The 20550-nt window shown below is 39.3% G+C and overlaps 1 protein-coding gene across 2 annotated transcripts; it reads right to left on the bottom strand.

Annotated features, from left to right (window-relative positions):
- Positions 1-562: 562 nt before the first annotated feature.
- akap1b (A kinase (PRKA) anchor protein 1b) lies at positions 563-20548 on the bottom strand. Of its 2 annotated transcripts, none has more exons than XM_084950736.1 (11): positions 20372-20548; positions 12190-13784; positions 11714-11835; positions 10586-10712; positions 10293-10420; positions 7620-7797; positions 7047-7197; positions 4912-4979; positions 4670-4743; positions 4496-4561; positions 563-3902 (listed from the first exon to the last, which is right to left on the bottom strand). In XM_084950736.1, the coding sequence occupies exons 2-11, from the start codon at positions 13757-13759 to the stop codon at positions 3840-3842; spliced, it is 2547 nt and encodes an 848-aa protein (XP_084806862.1). In that variant the 5' UTR covers positions 13760-13784; positions 20372-20548; the 3' UTR covers positions 563-3839. The 2 variants fall into 2 exon arrangements, with proteins under 2 accessions (XP_084806862.1, XP_084806863.1); XM_084950737.1 differs by lacking the exon at positions 20372-20548 and adding an exon at positions 19376-19814.
- Between the last annotated feature and the right edge of the window lie 2 nt (positions 20549-20550).

The following is a 20550-nucleotide window of genomic DNA, read 5'->3' as shown; positions in this document are numbered from 1 at the left end:
CACAACATCCTGACAGTGTGACTACCTGACAGAAAATGACAATGAATTCACATTTTTGCACTGATTTGGCCTTTTAAAGGCACATGGTCCTAAACTTTTGATCAGCTGTAAAACAGCCTGTTTCAATAAATTTCATGCTCAAAAAATGTTTTGTCTCACTCCCATTTCTTCTTGTTGCATGCTGAAGCTCTACTTGGATCCTTAAGCTCCAACCATGCCAAGTATGATATTTTTTTTGCCATTTTTCAGATGTTTTTTCAAGTCTTAAACTTTTGATTGGGACTGTATAAACTAAATTATATTGTCCCAGAATTATTTAGGTGAGCGTGGGAATCAGTCAATGGTATCAGTTCCATTCAAGTATACAACAAACTAAGTTTAAAGCCAAACTTTCTTAGCTGGCTTGACATAATCTTAGACCTCAGATGATGAATATCACAACGGTGGTTATCTTTGTGATTCATGCTCAGTGCGTGTTAACCACTACACTCTGAGATGATGCCAAAGCAGTATAAACAATTTATACTACAAGAAAACAAGAAAACGAGGCGCTTCCAGACGATTTGAAACCACTTTCAAGAACTTTTATTTTTTTTCCTAACAGATCTGTACAATCAAATCAAACTTAATATAATCCTAACAAAAACTGATCTGTACATGTCAATTGATTTTCGGCATAACAGTTTAACATCCAGTTAAATAATCAAATGATGACTTGACTAGCGATACAAACCCTAATAGTCAGTCCCACAGCTTGAAAACATTTGAAAGCTGGCAGGGGCAGGATGAAATGGAAGAAATCTTAGAAACGAAAAAATAATGTTCCCTTATCTTTCTGTCTTCAGTGTTATAGAAAATTACAGTCATCTTATCTACAGGAAAATGAACAAAAGCATAATCTGAGGCTGTAGTGAAGGATTGTTGTTAGGAGGACAAACACCAGCATGAATTGAAGAAAACCCCCCAAAACAAAACAAAAAACCCCAACATACACACATAGGAGCAGAGATCATGTAAAACATGGATGGATGGAAAAATGCAAAAGCCAATAGGGCTGATGCTAAGCACACTGTATGCATGCCTAATTTCATATAACTCGATGTTATGGTTTGAACACAACCAACCCATTTTCTTCCACAAGGTATCTGAACGGGTTGAGTCACTAAACCACTGAATTAACCATATGAGAGAGATGCATTGAGTTTGACTATAATCAAGAATTTGACAAAAAGTATCAAGTCAACGTTCTTAGCAAAATTAAACAACAGGTAACCCCTTCCCCAATCTGTTCTTCAGTTAGAATAAAGCTGCCTTATTGCTAGAATAACAGTGATTTCATTCATGTTAAAGAAAAAAAATTAAAAAATGAAGTGCACACAGTCCATATCATTTAAACTTGGGCCATTCCAGGATTCATTCATGCCCTGCAAACTCACTGTAACATTTTCATGTTAAAATGAGGTTGAGGAAGTGCTAACAGACAATTTGAGTTTACCATTGCAAGTTACTGTTTGATAAATAAAATCCGTAGATTCATCATGTCACCATTTAAATACAGACTGAACCAAAAACCAGCAGTTGTATGTGATTGGACTGATTCGCTGTCCAGCTCGACAAATGACAGAAGAGTGCTCTTGCATGGTTGTCTTGCTCCATTGATCAGTTAAACCACATCTTCAGTTTTTAAATGGGTTGAAATAATCTGTTCATTTTATAGTTTCTTTCCATCCGCTCTGCAGTACATTTTTGTCCTGTGTTCTCTTCAGTGGTGAGCTATGACCTGTGCTCAGCATCTCTGCAAGTCTGGTTTTAGTATATGAACATTTGATCCTTATTTGTGATTCAAGCCAGCTTGCCACAATAAGCGTTGCTCCTCTTCTGAAGCCTCTTTATGAAAGATGCTCAGGCTTACATCATGTCAGCTAGCTTAAATAAATAAATTCTTATGCAGTAGGCTAATATCAGTTCCCTTTAAAGACTCCAAGCTCTTACTGTTAAAGACAACAGGTTTTGTCCCCCCCATAAAAAACTAGCCCAGTATTAACAGAAGCACACCATCATGGTGAACCGCTAATAAATACATGGCTACTTCAGAGGATCAGATCAAAATCTTTCTGGAGCCCAAGTCAAGTTTTTTTCCCCCCCCCCCTCCTCTCAACTCATGATACTGAACTTTATTAGTGCAGGTCCGAACATCAAGGCTATCTTGTAACAATAAGGGGCAGTAAATAAACCCAATGTTGCCTTAAAGTGTCATTTTATATTTAATAATTAAAACTTCATCCCTTTTCTTTGTTCCAGTACAGTCTTCCATTTTTACACCCCCACAATCTAGAATACATCTTGGCAGTTATACAAAAACCAAAAGACTGTCAGTTAATATATATTAAATGGTTAAAGCCAACCAAAATGAAAGACGTGTAGGAGTTTTTACATGTACAGGCAACTTTAAATACATAAACATGTTCTTCTGTGTTATAACACCTTCTGGATTTAAGTCATATATATATATATATATATATATATTTTCCTCCAAACATAGCTTCTGACACATCAGGTCAGTTTCAGTCTGTCACATTAGGTACTCCATTCACAGCTGCGATCATGTAATTTCTAAATTAGAACTCAACTTGTTCGCATGAGTATATTTAGTTAACAAAGCCAGTTGTTAAGCCTGCTTATCATGGCTCAGTGAAGCTGAAGATATCCCTCAACATGTCTGACTAGAAGTACTGAAGTATGGGCTTCTGTCAAATCAACCAAGTTTTCCAAGTGTAGAAGAAATCCCTTTGTGTCACAACAGGCAGAAAGTCTCCACCCTAAATGGAAACTCATGACACTAACTGAATTTAGTCGTTAAGTCTGATTTTTAACCATTTGGTAATTAGTTTTGAAAATACAGTACATTCAATCACAAGCTTGCATATGGTTCATTTCACCTTTTGTGTATAAAATAATCAACCTTCAGGAATGGGGGAGACTAAATAGACTGATTTTTTATTTCATTTGTTTTTGGGTTTTTTTTTTTTAAACAGCACCTCAAAAATCAATCTGTAGTTTTGTCAGCCAAACTGAACATCTCGCGTTGAGGAACTTGCATTGCCCCAAAGTAACGATCTGCTTCCTCAGATAAGAAATCTGGACCTGGACGGACACGGACACACACGGACACACGGACACACACGGACACACACACACACACACACACACAAAAGAAAATCCTGCCAACATGTAGAGCAATCATTCAATCGCATTTTGTATGGTAGGTCATTTATGATCATTATTTGGTATTGCAAATCAGCTTCATGGAGAAAAACAAAGCAAAAAGCAACAAGGTAGTTCCTCTGTCCTTGCTAAAGGAGACCAGAGAGAAGTCCGAGGTCTGAGGCCGCAGGGCTGGGTAGATTAGCTCAGTGCTCCCACAGGGAACACTGTCTGACCATCTCTACACTTTGCAGTGCTGTAAGCTTTGTGTCCCCCACTTTCACTCCAGGCAACAAGCCAGGCAGCTTTGAAATGCACTAACCTACAGATGACTACATTAGACTGATGCAGGTACCTGTCCTTTCACACTCGATCCACTGTCAGTGTGCAAAAGGTTTTTTTTTTAAAAGACAAATTCCTTTCTCCTATTTTAACACAAGAACAAAAATGGAAGGCTGTCATATTAAAGTAGCGTTATGTTCTTGTTCATCATGTCCATGATACCTGCAAACAATGTATTTCTTTTTAAAGGAGGGGGAAGAGGAGAAGGGGCAATAGCATGAGAGGAGGGAATTTTTGTTTTTGTTTTTCTAGATCAAGTGAACTGTTTGATGAAGTTGAGAGACCATGCAAGTTCAAAATCCATCCACCCAAACACCCAGGCCTCTCTCTGCCAGTGTACGGTTCACAGATATAACCTGCAAAAAGAAGACCAACAGTCAGTGAATCACTACAGTTAAAACCAATTCAAGATGCCTTATGCATTTATGCGTGTATATTGTGTAATATCAGTAATCATCTCTCTCTCTCTCTTCTCTTCTACGTTGTCAGTGTTCTGATGGATTATCGGATGATTTAAAGAAAGTGTGTTTGAGACCAGTCATTTAAAGAGATCCCAGCCTTTAATCTCTGGGGTCTTTCTAGCTGGGAACAACTCAAAAAAATCAAATACATTGGAGGGAAAAAAAAAAAAAAAAAAGAAGATACTTGTGCTTGCTGCCTGAGGTTTTGGGCATCAATTAAATAAGCATCATTGTCACCAATTAAAAAAAAAACAAAAACAAATTAAAAAAACAACTTTACACTTAATTTAACTTTAAATCAAGTTTTCATTTTAAAAAAGTGGCATCATAGCAGTGCATATTTGACTATCCCAGACTATGCTGGGGAAAGAAACAAAATGATCAGTGACTGGCGTCTTACAGGAATAGGATTAGAATAATTAATTAAGATATTAGAGGTACAGAGGTAACATGAAAACAGTGGCAAGGATCCAAGACTTATGTCATACCTCATCTCCAACCATGTTCCACAGGTGGACCAGCGGGAGGCCTGTGTTGTTATCATAGCTGGAGACCTTCAGCAAAAAAAACAAAACAAAACAAAAAAACCCCAAACAAACACGCAACTTAGTAATGCCCAACTTTTCTACATTGCAAAAAGTCACTGAGAATGGTGGTCTCACCTGCGCAAGCAATGGGACTCCTCTGGTCATTTCCTCCAGCTCTGATGTGGCCTCAGCTGAAAAACGATCCTCTCCTGATCACAGACAATTTAAACACATTTCAGAACAACACTGCAGGTATCCTTCCAGCAAAAGAGTATCTGCAGGTTTCAGAAGGCAAAGTTTATACTTTGTTTTAACAAATTGCCACTGACATTAGGTAGGTACACCACTATCTCCCCAAAGACTTTTCCAAACTGTACCTGGTAGTGGTGCAATGTTGTCGAGTAATACTTCAGCACCTTGAAATGGTAGTGTCACAAAGTCAGACCTGGAAAATAACAATGAGCAGACTTTGACTAGTGTATATACACTTTGCAGTTTAATAAATATATTTTTTTCGACTGTACTAAATGATAACGTGACCTTTAACACTAGCTACACTGACTGTCTAACTTATAAAATTATTCTCAATATACTTATTTTGTCAACTACAACACACAAAACAAATTCTGCTGATAATCTTCTTGAATTTGCCTAAAAAGATTTTTTTTTCCCCACTAGCAGACCTTTTCTCAAACAGCTAGAGAAATTTGTAGGAACTCCTTGTATATCCAACCACAGCAAACAGTCTAACTACAGACTGACTGATTCGGAAGACAAACATTTGGTTTGGCAGATTTTTCTCACGCCGTCGCACACACGCATGTCATGTATTATTCAGTTATGCTCTGCTCAACTTTGGTCATATCAGTTGTGTTACTGAGCATTTATCCTTCAGTAAGAAATCCATGCTTTAGCTACATTGTAACCACAACCAGCTCTGAAATCCTACACCACAACCTATTATGCAACCTGATGTGCATTTCTTAACTACACATTGCCTCAATGCTGCTGACCAATCTGCTCCATACCCCTGAAGCTTATTATGCATTTCTGGTTACTTTCAGTTTTTGAATTATATCAATGAGATAGTTCTTGTATATCGCTTTTCTACTCCGAGCACTAAAAGCACTTTACACAACTTGCCTCATTCACCCAGTCACACAAGCACTTTTTTTCCTTTCTAAGCTTTTAGTTCTTTCTATCCAACATTCACACGCTTTCATATTCTGATGGATGCATCAGAGAGCAACTTGGGATTAGTATCTTGCCCAAAACTATTTGGCATGCAAACTGGACCACCAACCTTGACCAGGTGGCCTAGTGGCCACCCCCAAATATTACGAATAATAAATTAATGTCTCCATAAGCCGCTCCATGAACCACCACTTTATCATGGTGGAGGGGTTTGTGTTCTAGTGAACCCAGAAGCTATGCTGTCAGGGGCAAGTTGCCCCCTGTTACTGTTTCCCATGGCAAATTAGTCCTGAGTGGAGGGTCAGACAAAGTGATTCAGATAACCCATATGCAACACAAATTAAGGTCCAGTGTCCCTGCACTGAAACCAGGTCTGTATCCTGTCAACGACATTCAAGGGTGCATAGGCGTTTGCCCACCCAGTCTACATGAGTTTTGTTAACCTGGAAATGGGATTTGACTGCATTCCTCGGGGTTTCAATGGCAAAAAGCTCTCAAGGCCGGAGGATTTCATCTTCATGTTTTGCACATAATGTGGTTCTGTTGGCTTCACATCACCTCCAAGCCCTAAACCATGGCTCACAGGCGGAAAAGGGCAAAGACTGGAAAAGTGCCCCATACGGGCCAGGGATGAGTTACTATCACTTGGAGGATTTCAAGTATCTATGGGTCTTGCTGACACTTGCAAGGAGAGGGGAACATTTCCTTTAACGAGTGACCGGGCTCTCCCTTGGAGATCGAGTGAGGAACTATATACATACAACTAATACCAAATGGGCTAACCTTACCTTTCAAAAACTCCATAATTTCAGGTTAGGGCATTAGAAAGTTCAAGAACTGAGTGCGCCCCACAGCAAAAAGTTTTGATGTGGGAGAGTGGGTCATCTACTAATCAGAACGTTGGCATTTTGATTCCCAGCTTCTCTAGTCTGCATGTTGGGATAACTTTCTGCAGCAACTTTACCTTGCAGGAGATTATTTAGTTTCTCGCTGACTTTGGCATTAACACTTCACTACTTAATTCTGAATCAAATAAAAAGGTATTACAAATACCAGAATCACACAACAACTGAACTGTCTGATCAGCAAATGCTTTGTTTGGGGATGGGAGGTAATCTACTGGCTGTTCCACTCTGCATGCGTAATATCTACCAAGTTGCTCTTGAGGAGCATGAATGTGTGTGAATGTTAGATAGAAAGCACTTAAGCAAAGGAAAAAAAGTGCTTGTGTTAGTGAGGCATGTTTTATAAAGCAAACACTCTAAATGACGCCATCTTAGAATACAAGTTTTAATACAGTGAGATCTCTTATAATAACCTTATTTGCCGTAGTGAGTCAATCTTGACTCTGTCATAGCCTCCATAGTCAACGTATCTGATCTCCACTTCATTCGATTCTTTGTAGAAGGTGATGACCTGAGCTCTCCACCAGGCTCCTTCAACTGCAGGAGCTGCACAGATCACACCAACTGGATAACAGAAAAGAGACAAAACAAAAACAGAATAAAAGCTAAAAGTAGCTGAATGACCTTTACCAAATTAGCTTGTTGTTAAGAAGTTCTGAAAAAACCAAATCACTGCATGTGACAATTAGCTTATTTCAGCCATGTATCAAACTGGGTTACTTTCATGTAGAAAAAGAATAAACAAAAGCACAGAGACCTTGTTAGTTTACTAAAAATGTATTTGCAATTTAAAAAACAAAAAAACAACTTGCTTAACTAGAAAATACAAAGCTGAGCTAAGTGAACTACAGCTTCACTGATGCAGTGAAGATTATTTTAAATTAACCATAAATTAAATGTCAAAGTTTCATTAAAACAACCTATAGTTGCGCATGTTTACTAAAACTTTACACATTTAGCAGTATCCACAGTACAACTAAGCTTACTTTCAGCAGGTGAGGGCAAGGCAGGGGTGCCTGGCTGTGAGTAGCAAAGGAACATCTGCTGGTCAAGGCTTCGCAAGGCATGGTACGTGGGGTGGGTGTGTTGCTGGACAAAGACATGACCAGCTGACACGATGTTCACCACTATCACTTCAACTGTGACTCCACTTGGAAGGAGAAGCTGAGAAGACAAATATCAAACAAATGTTGGTCATGCATAAAACTACAAACAGCTCTCTCAAACCTTAAAAAAAAAAATTAATCCAGTCTCATTTATATTTTATATCAGCATACCCAAATAATTCATCACTCTCTAAGGACTTAAAACACTTTAGCTTTACTACTTTAACGCTAAGAAAAATGTATGATGAAGAATAAGTATGATGTTTCTAGTCCTTGTAATACATCTGAATCAAAATATTCTTATTAATGTTCATAACTGGTTTATAAGTTAAAATTAACAAAATATTTCTTCAAGTCACTTGGTGTTAAATGAAAAGAACAGCATGATGCAGAGCTTCACACCGAGGTTTGCTTCCATACCGTTTCTTCATCTACTATGCTTTCTAAATAATGCCAATTTACCTGAATCCTTAATAGTGACCAATGAAGAAAATAACTAACACACACACACACACACACACACACACACACACACACACCCACCCACACCCCCCCTCCCAGAGGTTCCCAAACTTTTTTTTGCTAGACCCCCCTTTGTTTTACAAGAAAAATGTCCCCCCCCCGCGCACGCACAAACACATCCTCCAACCACACACACCCATATTTTGCTCCATTGCGGTTTATTTCACACCTCAAACATTTAGTAAACAATTAAGCAAATACAAGTAATCTGCAATAAATTACAGGTAGTAATAAAATAAACTACCAACTCTTTTACGCTACATCCACACCTACACGGGTATTTGTGAAAACGCAGCTGTTTCGTCCACACGTAAACGCAAAAAAGGAGTTTTAAAAAAATCTGTTTTCGGTGATTCGAAACGCAGTTTACGTGTGGACGAGGAATACAGAGTTCGTCACGCAACGTCAAAGGTATGTGCCTTTTTTCACGTCACGCTGTGCGCCACGTTATTGTTTACATGAGATGAATTGCAGAATGGCAGATAGACACAAAATACTGTTAATCTGACTGTCTGCAGGTTTTACACGTTTACATACACACACACACACACACACAGTTACTGTCCCTCCATTTAGAAAGGCAGAGGCATCACCGTGTGATTATTTTACGTGTAGTTGTTTTTTTTCCTGTGTATATTCAACATTGCTATCAATACATTTCTCAAAAAATGCCTCTGTGCAAAATGGGTTTAAAAACATAAACAGCTGTGGGATCCTGTTTGTCCGTGATTTGGACAGGAGGAACAAATCATGGCAGGATCAGCCTGATATTATTTGTATCCCGCTGTAACTTTACTGTATAAAGAGCTAACATCTCCAAAATGTCAGGAGTAGTTAGTTATTATAACAAGTGTTTGTGAACTAAAAATCAAGAATGTGGGATACTGTTTGTCCGTGATTTGAAGAGCCCAGCGCTGCTCCCAACGAAGGGAAAACCAATTCTGCAGGGAGACCTACCTCGGCACTTGTGCAGGTGAAACCAAAGGGCAGATATGCTTCACCATATTTTCTAGTCTTTGGCTCAGAAGGAAGTTGGTTTGGAAACATATTCAGCTATGCTTCATCTCCTGCTTTGCGTTTCTGTGGGCGCCCCATGCTAGCAGTGTCCAAGCGTGTTTGTTTTTTTTTTTTTTTTGTTTGTTTGTTTTTTGCCTTTTCATACCGCGCACCCCCTGCAATGGCTCTGCGCCCCCCCCCCCCTCCCTAGGGGGCGGGCCCCAGACTTTGGGAAGCTCTGTCATAGTCCATTATTACTCAAACAGACACTGTGGTCGTCTTCCATAAACAGTTTTTGAAGAACTGTACAGTTACACCAACATATTTAAAACAGAGGGACAGACAGGGTATAAATTAGCACTATAAGCAGGTGAGGTAATGTTAATGGAAAACCCAGGACTGAATTTGTAAACATTTTTTCTTAGGCAAAATGAAAGAACCCACAGAACTATTAAAACAAATGATGGAAAAGATAGAACATGTCCCTGCTAACTAACATTTATGAAGTGATGCATTCATACACAAGTCTTCATAACTCAATTTCTCAAGTCTAAAGACTGAGCTGTGTGTAAAATGGGAAAGCAGTTTCAATGCTGTACAAATGTATTCATTTTCTGTAAATGATAATGCAAAAGGAGAATATAAAATATCTCTCTTTAACTTACAATAATCATAGTAAAAATACTGGCAGCCGCCAGTGCTACCCCTCAGCTTCCGAGTAGACATGCCTATGGTATCAGTGTCAAAATCCTATGTTGCCTTGTTTGAGGTTTCACATTCACAAGAGTTTCAGAGTTTGACCTTAGGCCTTAAGGTCAGGGTCACTGAGATTCAAAATTATACAAGACTTTTAGTAGATACACCTATGGTACCAGTTTGAAGCTCCTACATCGCCTCGTTATCGAGTCATTGCATTCACAAACTTGGGTGTCTTTTCCACATGCTTGCTCGACGGAGTGACAATATCCCATCCGCCTTACAGTGGAGGGGTAAAAAAGAAAAAAAAGGATCATTAACACAAGTATTTTTCCTCACCCATGAAGTCATGGGAAGAGATGGTAATGTAAGTGGAGGTGGTGGTGCAGCATATAGATTGTTGAGGTCCAGGTCTTTAAATTTCTTCCCAATCAACGACAGGGCTTTGTCAACCTGCTGCTGTGTCCCTAGAAAAAGATCAAGCAAGGTCAAATTTTACCACTAGTCTAAACGAACAAGTAAGAAACAGGAGTTTAAAATGCTTGTGCTTTTCTCCTATGGTCAAAATCACATTTGTTCACAAATCTCTAAAGAAGATGGAAAGATGTGGGGACAAACTCCTCAGTACTCACCTTCTATGTGACAAATCTGGAACTCCTGTGTATAAGGCAAGGTAGAAATGTAGATCTTTGCTCCAGAGTTCTGCTTTAGGAAACTCACATATCGACCTTGCTTTCCAATAAGCCTCCCTACAAGATGCTGGTACAACAGGACAGGTAGAACAGACAATACTGAGTAAACAGGACAGTTCCTTTAAACCGTTTAAATGAACATTTAATCAAACCCACTAGCATGCTGCCTACCAAGTTATGACAAAATATTTTAAATACACAATATAGACAACTGCTCAGCTTTGAAAACGCACGTCACGAAGCCCAGTTTGTTTGCTAATGTTAATATCAGAGGATATTCAGAATTCTAATGTGATTGTAACCATTAAAAAAAAAGTTTTTTTCCCTTTACTTACAGTCCTGAGTGGTCCAACATTCTATTCAACCCAGTTGGCTGCCAGTTGTTGGGAAGATTTGTTTCAGTTACTGGTAATTCCATAATAAGCAATTTTTTGTACAGTCATTTTACTATACCCAATGAAGCCATGTAAAAGTTTACCTTCATAAAATTACAGTACCTCAAAGTAGACAGGCATTGGTCAAATTTGGTGCTCGTCCAGTGACCCTGATTTTTACAGCTATTCTTTCATTACATCTTCAATACAGGAGCGAACCACCAACTCCAAGTGTCACAGTTATGTCAAAAGCTTGCTATACTTCTACTTCAAAACAAAAGTATTTTTATTTCTTTATATTTATATTATATTTTTTAATAAAATATTTCAAAATATTCCTGATGCTGATGAGAAGAATCGCCAATATGGACAGGCATTTACACGGTACTTGTCTTACAGGCCACTCATTCAGACAGGATTTTATTCTATATGCAATAAAAAGTCATCTACCTCACATGTGCCCAATTAACCAAACAAGCATATCTTGCAAAATCCACTAATCAGGGTCATATTTAAGTTGCTTATGAATGCATTACAATTATGAAAAGTAAATTTGCCTAGTTGTAGAATCATGATAGCATTCCTGCATACAATACTGACATTAACATTTTAATTGAGTAGTGTGAGGTGTACAGCGTTGAAATCATGGACAAAATATATGGTTTTGTATTTCACATGAATTGTCTTTACTCACCTTTGGTACCTCAATCTCCCAGATGATCAGCCCAGTGCTTGAGGCAGCATGGTTGCCCTTACTCTCTAGGGCACCCATAGTGCATCCGCTATCCACAGAGTCCATACTGTTTACATCAGAACCTGGCAATGGAAACAATCAATCTCAGCATGACAGCATCTGAATTTTCAGATTCCCGGCATCATCAGTTTTGATCTTGTCACTGTCCTAATTTACATGTTTGTTAACAGGCATCACATTCTTGGGGACTTTTTGACCCACTGCTCGATAACCGGGAATACACTGCAAAAAAATAAAGGCCAAATGAGCCTCTATATGTTCCGAGTTATGAGTTTGTGTAACAAATTACTACTAATACTGCATCTGCTGATGTACACCACATTTCTTAACTCACTGTTATCATTCTTCAAATAAAAAATAAAATAAAAATTAGCTATCATGAGAAACATACAAAAGTCAGTGAGAGAGAATCTCACCTCCAGATTGATCCGTCTCTACTTCACATGTCCCATGAGCTCCATTCCTTACACCTACTGCATTTAGCCCCTTTATCTCACACGCTGCATCCAAAGAGTCTTCTTCAGTTGCAGACAAAACTAAGCCCTCTGTCAAACTCTCAGCCTGCACCTGGCCCTGTGCCGCTTCTCCTGCGGAGAGGTCTGTAAGCTGGATCACATCACTTTGGTTGTCAAACATGCTGCTTTGAAGATCCTCGCTGCTAATGCCATCCTCAGAGTGGCAGGTGCTGCAGGCCGAGTCCTCGGCCAGCGGAGCAGCCTCGTCACCTTTTAGTTTAATGTTCAACACAGGTGAGGTTTGTGCTTCTTGGGGCAGCTGTGTTGACCAGTGGCTGCTGTGAACAGCATTTTTCTGATGATTTATGTGACTGACATCAACAGATTTCCATACTGGAGATGAGGAGCAGCCATTAGGCACTGCTTGCGCTTCTTTTTCTGTTGCCTCTCTACAATCACAGCCTACCTGAGAAGGGCTTGTCGAGAGATGGTGTTTCTGTGTTGCTATGATTGGCTCGAGCTCTGGGTATAGTCCACCACTACTGCAGTTAGGCAGACTTTTGTCCACAACCTGGCAACTTGTGACACTAAGGACTTCCTGGGTGGCAGCTGAGATGACCTTAGTTATAAGTCGAGCAGCAAGATCCTCAAGATCATGCTCCTCTCCAGGGCTACCGTGTACCAATACGTCCTCTGGTGTTACTGCTGTTGTGTTCTGGACAATACTTAGGGATGTAGAGGCCAGGACTGGGTCAGTTGGTGTGCTGGACAGAATGTGTTGGTGAAAATCCGGCACTGGTGGAGGTGTATCCAGAGAGTCTGCTTCTGATGGGTCCACCCTCTCTACATTGGATGCATGCTCATCCCAGCCAATCATTTCATCTTGTGTATTATTAGTGCTGTGGTTCTTTGCAACTTCCCCCTCCGGGTCTGGTCTCTCTGCACCAGAAAGCAGCGATGTTGTGGGAAAGGAGCTGGTGACTTTGGTAGACTGATAGGAAAATGTGGCTCTTTCTAGATCAGATACTGGATCTTTCACTAGGTTGAGCTCTGTTCCCAAGGCAAGTGACAAACTCCTCTCTGGGTCTTTACGGTCTTTTGATGATACCTGTAAGCTGTCATCTTTATCAAGTGATGGCAGTGCTGACTGTGGAGGCCTATGGACTCCTTGTTTCATTCTCTCAGAATTACATGAAAACTTTTCAGAACTTTGTGCCAGTGACGGTGATGCTTCAGTGTGCTGGAAATGGATCTGTGAAATGTTTTCATGTTGTGTTCTCTGGTTACTGGCATTTGGAGGTCTGTGAATGGGGCTGTCTGTGTCATTTGTGGGGGATACAGTGTCTTTCTCCACCAAACCATTGCTACCATCTGCTGAAGATGTTTTAAGTTCTGTAGTGGTTGGAGTTCCCTCAGTCCTGTCATGGTTGATGAGCCGCTCTCTCTTTCGTGAGATGTACCACCACCATCCAATCAGTGCGAGTACTCCGGGCAGTGTATAGGGTACAACAGAGCGAAACCTCAGTGGCATTTCCTCAAGACACTAGCAGCTACACCTGAAAGCCACAACAGCACACAAACATTTGTATGAGGAACATTTCAAGCTAAATGCAACTTCTTACGGATGTGTGAAAACCATGCTTATTGACTACAGGCTGATTTAGAAAGGAATTCTAGTCAGAAATTAAATTCTAGAATTCCTGACATTAAGAGAGTTGCTTGAACACAAGTGGTAAATTTGATGTCAACCTTGAAATGTATTTTGATTCACCAATTACATTCCTGTTTGATGTTCAACTTCTATTCATCTAAATAACCTCTTGGATGTTCCAAGAGAAGAAAAGGGTACAAGGTCTTTGTCGGGGGAGGTATAGTATGTTTATTATGGTAATTTTATTGGTACTACAGCCACACTTTATAGCTATGAATAAATGGCTATGAGGTCTAAAGAGATGCAAATGATGTCATGCTAAAAAACAAAACAAAAACCCAAACCAAGCCCTTCAGAGTGACGGGATAAACTTTAGGAAGTATAGTTTTAACAAGCTCTGGATAACTGCAGCTGTTCTGTTATCCTGCACAGCTGTTACAGTTTCATCCGACAGCTTTGGATGTAAACTACGCAGTCGATCATTGCATTATGTAACTAAGCAGTGGATGTAAAGGGCATTTGCAGGTGAGTTTAGCTTTCTGCTCCTTGTAGATGACATCATTATTTTCCTCCTGTGGCATAAACTGAAATCTGTGGAGTATAGTGCAAGTGGAGCCGATTAGCGTTGACTAACAATTCCAAGGAATTGAACTACTGAGAAACAGATTAGACTCCCCTTCCTATTCAGAGCTCAGATGTGATAAATTGTCACATTAGAAAAGACAACAAGTATTGAGCTATAAAACATATTAAACTCACAGGTTTACAAGAGTACTCATTTTCTGCCAGTATTTTTGCTCTTGTGACAAACTACCCGTTTCAGTTATACCCTGCCTCTGGCTCCACAGCAGCCAGGATTGCTTCAGTCCTCATGTGACAAATGGACAGAGGTCTTGTCATATTTGCAACAATATTGCATTTTGTTCTATTTTTAAATGGTGCCCTTGGTCTGTGCTGTAGATGAGAGAAAGACTGGAGTAGCCACCTAGCAGATAATATGAATTTCAAAATCCTATGTCGTCTTGTTCTCAAATGATCACATTAACAAGATTTGGCTATATGCTTGCATTCCATCATGGACCTGCCACTCAATCTCAATTTGTAAATAAGGTTGATCTGGTTCCTTTTCCCTGCCCATTATTCCTCAAGTGAACCTCCAGTGCAAGTGGAATTCTTGCTTTTTGTGTTTGTTTGTCTTTTTAAAATGCTGTGCTGAACTGCAACTGTTAAATGTGAATGAGGAATTCTATTGTCCCATTACTGATGTTTCATTTAAATCTTTACAAAACGGCAAAGACCAGGCCCAGAGGGCATCCCAGACATGCTTTATAAAACAATTTGGAAGAAACCATTCCTACTTGGAATACAAAAAAAAACAAAACAAAACAAAAAAAAACAACAACAACAAACAAAAAAAAACAACTCCCAGGCTTGTATATTTTTTCAAAGTACCAGATTCATTATTATGCACATTGGCTTGTTAAATATCTTCAAACTTCTGTCAGTTACTGTCCAGACACATAGAAGCAGTTTTACCCTCAAGCAGCACTCCAAGAGTGGAAACGTCCACCTGGGTGTTATTTACTTTTAGGGAATAGTATTGTATTTTGTTTTAGTTTAATACATTTTTTTTTCTTCTTAGACATTTTGTGTGCAATAATATAATTAAAAAAATAAATAAATAACAGAATAAAATCCAGGTAACATGACTTTGATTACACAGAAATTTTGAAGGAGTAGGTAATGGATAATAGGAAGGGGTGAGAATTGCTAAGAATTTAGTTTATTCTGGTAGATTCTGATTCTCTCATCTATATCACTCATTGATTCCTTAACTGGGATCTCATCTTCTTTGCTTTGACAGTGACCACCATTGCTAAGCAGGATATCAACATTACATTCCTGCAAATAAATTGCACCAGTTAACAGTATAAACCTAGGCTAGGCTAATTACACCAGCACAAATCCCTGTTATGAGCACACATTTATGACCCTTCTCTAACATTTAAGTATGAAAATGAAGCCGACAGCACAAAGCAAAGTTAAAAACCGGCACAAAAAGACTTTAAAGCAATCATCACAGTGATTCTACTGTAGAAACATGAAAAGGTAGAAATGGAGACCACCGTTTTCCTACTCTGACAGGCAAACTTGAGTCAGCTGATTGTAGTGCAAGTAAAAATGGAACCAATAAACGGGATCGACAGGAAAACAGTCTAACAATTCTATGGAACTGGACTACTGAGAACCAGTTCTCGATTCCCATCCCCAATAATAGATATTGATTTGTAAACTCGCCACAACTTGACTCGGATCAACTGGTTTTCCATTGGGTCTTGAAGTTTGGACCTGGAAACTGCTAATAACGTCAAACTCCACTTCTGGTCACAAAGTCAAACAAACACTGCAGCATCACAGAGTTACAAACTGTCTCAATTCTTTCATCTTTAATAAAATGATCAGTGTGGCTCCTCTAGCAGGTGTAAAAATTAAGTTTAATTTATGAAGTTTAATGGAGTCTGAAGTTAGCAGTAAGTTAGCTCGCTAGTTTCTATCTAAAGATTATATACCATGTTCTGACTGAGGGATTTCTGAAACATTAAACTATTATTTCTGTCATTTATGTTGAAAAACTAAACAGTAGTGAGGTTTGTAGTGTTACTGAAGTCAACTACCTAGCACACAATGATGTGCTACGTGGTTGCTAGGTACGCAGCTATGGTTAACATAATATAAACACAGTGAAGCTGGAGGATGACTGCTAACTTTTTTCACTCCATAAAAGTTAACATGGCCATTCCCAATGGTTAGGGACAAATGCAATCGCATGGCAGGATGCAGTAAACGGGTCAAACTTTAGTCAGATGAACAACTGAGAATCCAACCACAATATGATGTTAGTCATTAATATACTGCTGCATGGGCAAAGGTTTTTAAATGTGCTGCCGATGGAAAGTGGTAATAAAAACTAGCAGCAACCCAAGCGCATTGCTGCCCCAGACAGGTCAGGAGTGCAAATTGAACATCATTTTTTCTGTTTAAATTTAAACCTGCCATGGTGGCTTGTCTATTGCTCAAATTCACAAGCCACTTCATAAATTTACCTGCATTTGCCCAGTGGTGGGTGAATACAATGCATTTTTGGGGTCAATCTTTAAAAAAAAAAAAAAAAAAAAAAAAAAAAAAAGGCAGATGTGAAATATAAAAATGAGATCAGAGGTCAAACGTGTTGGATCAAAACTATGTGATATTTAGAATCACTATTTACCAGTATAATTTTCTAAATGTTGCCAATACAAACACAGAAGTAGAATTTTAAGCATAGTTTTAAAGATGAAGCATTTTATGAAAGGTTGACATAATGAAAATTTGACCTTATTTGACCTTGAAGAAACAGTCAAAGGTCCAAAGTAACATATTTGGAAACTTCATGTTTTTGAGGTGTCCCTTTCTGCAAAGATTTCAGTCAGAACTCTCATACCTTGTTCAATGTAACTGAAAGGGATAATGCTCCGAGTGTTGATGCTTTGTTTTGGATGCAGGGTTTTTGACTAACTCTGTCCTTTTAAAAAGAACTTAATGGCATTCACAGCTTGGCCAGAAAGCTAATGCTGATAAAGTGGTGGCAATCCTCAGCATCACCTACCTACTTATACAAGGTGGAATAGGGGGTCCTTTATTTTATTAAATTTCGGGTTAAAAGTGCAAATCACTCAAATCATTACCAAGACTGCCTATAGATATAGACAATGGAATGGAGCAAACGTTAGCCACCTCTGCTACCTGGCTACATGCATGGAACTTGCATGAAACCCAGTAACAAGGTGGCTGGCACAGTATACAGGAACATGTGTGCAGAGTGTGGCCTGGAAGTCCCAAGATCAAAATGGAATATGCCCCTCAGGGTGGTTGAAAATGACCAAGCTAAAATCCTGTGGGATTTCTAGATACACACAGACAAACTGGCGATGGCTAACCAACCAGATATATTACTAGTGGACAAGCAGAGTAATAAAGCCATAGTAGTACATGTAGCTATACCAAATGAAAGCAAAAATCAAGAAAAAGAAATACGTAAAGCTTGAGAAATGCCAAGGGCTCAGAGGGGAGCTAGAGAATAAATGAAGGATAAAGGCAACAGTGGTCCCAGTGGCATTCAGAGCACTTACAGCAGTGACTCCCAAACTGGGCGAACGGTTCCAGCAGGTCCCAGGAGTAACATTCAAGATCTGTCCAGAAAGGACCAGCAAAGATGCTACACATGAAGCTCCCAGGCTTTATGTGTAGCTTGTATGTGTTGCTGTTAAATCCAAGGGCAACACACTCACCATATAAAGGTCACAATGGAAGCAACAAGCTGTCAAATGAAGAGCTGTCCTTACAAGTCAGACAAGTCTTTATTGGTTCCTTTCCTGGCCTTATAGTCAAGACTGTCTATAAACTGTAAAATCGTCTCTTACTGTGACCTTGGCTGTTCAAACAGGAATGATAAAACTATTTTACATGTTATAACCCTTACATCATGCCAGCACAGACAGACTGGTGTAAAATTATTATGTAGTCTCAAAAGACCTTCATGCCAACAAGTTCAGTGTCACTTAATTCCCACCTGTTTGCGTTTAAACTTTATTCTTCATGTCATACATTTTCCAATATCCCGTTAATCATCATCATGGGTGTTAAATGAACCTTGGGACTCACTGTCATCACTAAGAAAAATTAACAATGAACGTGACAGTTTTTACATAAATGAAAACCATATTATTTTATGTAAACAAACGTGAGTTACAAAGCGAATTACAGACAGATCGGGATATTAATACAGTAGGCTGTCAAGTCTTGCATGCCCTGTGGCCAAAAGTCAAGACCTTACAGGAGCCATGCTGCTACCAACAACTTTAAACTTAGGTGGCGTTGATAGTTGCTACAGACACATACCAGTCCAGTTTACATGTGACCAAAGCCCCAGTGATGTACAGAAGGTGCGCCTCAACACCCCAGCTGTCTTTCAGCAACGACTCAATAAATGCTAAAAGCGTTCAGCTAGCTATGTCTTAATACTACAACTGCAGGACATTGTGTAGTTCCCAATAATGATAGTGGTGATGCTTTCTGTCCCACAGAAAAAATAAATAAATAATAATAATAATAATAATAATAAAAACAAAACAAAAGCGTGGCGTGTGGTCATTCACTCCATCGTCACACACCGGCTAACACAATTAGCTAGCTAGGAAGTACAAAGGCCACAATGTGAACCTTTATATAATTCTCGAAGTTTAACGTTACATGACTATATGGTAAGGAAAAATTAATTCGTTGTGATACCAAAATACCACTTTCACTTGTGACTCAAGCGATTCATTTTGTCTTTATAAGGTTATCCCTCTCAGTTCTTTGCATTAGCCAACTAAAACCTAAACCTTCGAAAGAAGCGCAAAAATATATGCTTAGACCCTCATAGGCAGGCAGCAATTTATAACAACTTTAACTTACGATACGCTGACAGGTCCTTTTTAATGCCGAATTTTTCAGATTCTACAAAATATCCAACAGCGAAGTTGTGCCCCGTACTAAACTGAACAACCTGCAGCCAGTAAGATGTTAAATCCCATATAACAAATGCATATAGGGAGTTTGGCACCGTCTGGGATGAAACCGTGTAGCAGAGATGGCTGTGACCTAATGCAAACACGAAATACAGCATGGCTGTTTAAGGAGGCCGCAGTGCAGGATACAAAGCATGAAGTTAGCTACCTAGCAACCACAGTGGCTTTGATGTTTATGAAAATTAACGCTAGCTAAACACGAAAAAAATATAAGCTAATGGCACGTTCCCTCCACTGTATTATTTTTAGACTATGTTGGTAGGTGGCTACATTATTAAAGCCACTTCAGAGTTTCATATCCCCGAATTACAGACGTACTGGGCCACAACATAAAGCTGTGTGATACATAGTCGTTAACTATACCCAACTGCACCAACGAGGGGGAATCTGTAATCGATGCAGGGGTAAAGGACATTTGAAGCCAAAGACTGTCAATGCCCCGCATGGGCCTTAGACCTTCATGCTAGCCTGCTAGCCGGCCTGGCGACAATGACTGCCAACTGTGGGCCAAAATGCATTTATTATTATCCGAGAAGCAATGCTCCTACGTTGGCACGTGCACAGCTCAACAAAACGAAGCAAGTGCGGAAATTTAACTTCTACAACAGAAGCTACATGTGCTGTTCTGAATGGCAAGTTAGGAGGAGTTGCTTTGTAGGCTAGTTTTTCAATGACATGGGATCACATGGTGACACAATAAACATTTGACGACCCACAGAGAACAGTAGAAATGCCAGTGAATGTTTTTTTTCCCTGAAATATACTCACATAAATGTCAATGAAACTGAATCAAGCAACCATGTACGCATTAAATAGAAAACTAAAAGCTAACAGTCTCTTTTTCAGTGTGCTACTTCCTTCACGGACTAATTATTTTACTTACAATGTTTTTGGGTCCTCGGTACCGCAGCGATGATAGCAACACTAACAACGTGAGCTTTTTTGAAACGTACGCTAGTGGAAAGTCACACTCTCCTCCCCACGTGTTTGACAGACCAGTACCAGTCTTAAAAAAAGAGAGAGGAAAAAAAAACACGCAGACATAACAGCTGATCAATTCTC

The sequence above is a fragment of the Perissodus microlepis genome, chromosome 14 (assembly GCF_051167445.1).
Source record: "Perissodus microlepis isolate ML-2025 ecotype Zambia chromosome 14, ASM5116744v1, whole genome shotgun sequence".
NCBI classification, from domain to species: Eukaryota; Metazoa; Chordata; class Actinopteri; order Cichliformes; family Cichlidae; genus Perissodus; species Perissodus microlepis.
This window is presented reverse-complemented; position numbering and strand designations above follow the sequence as displayed.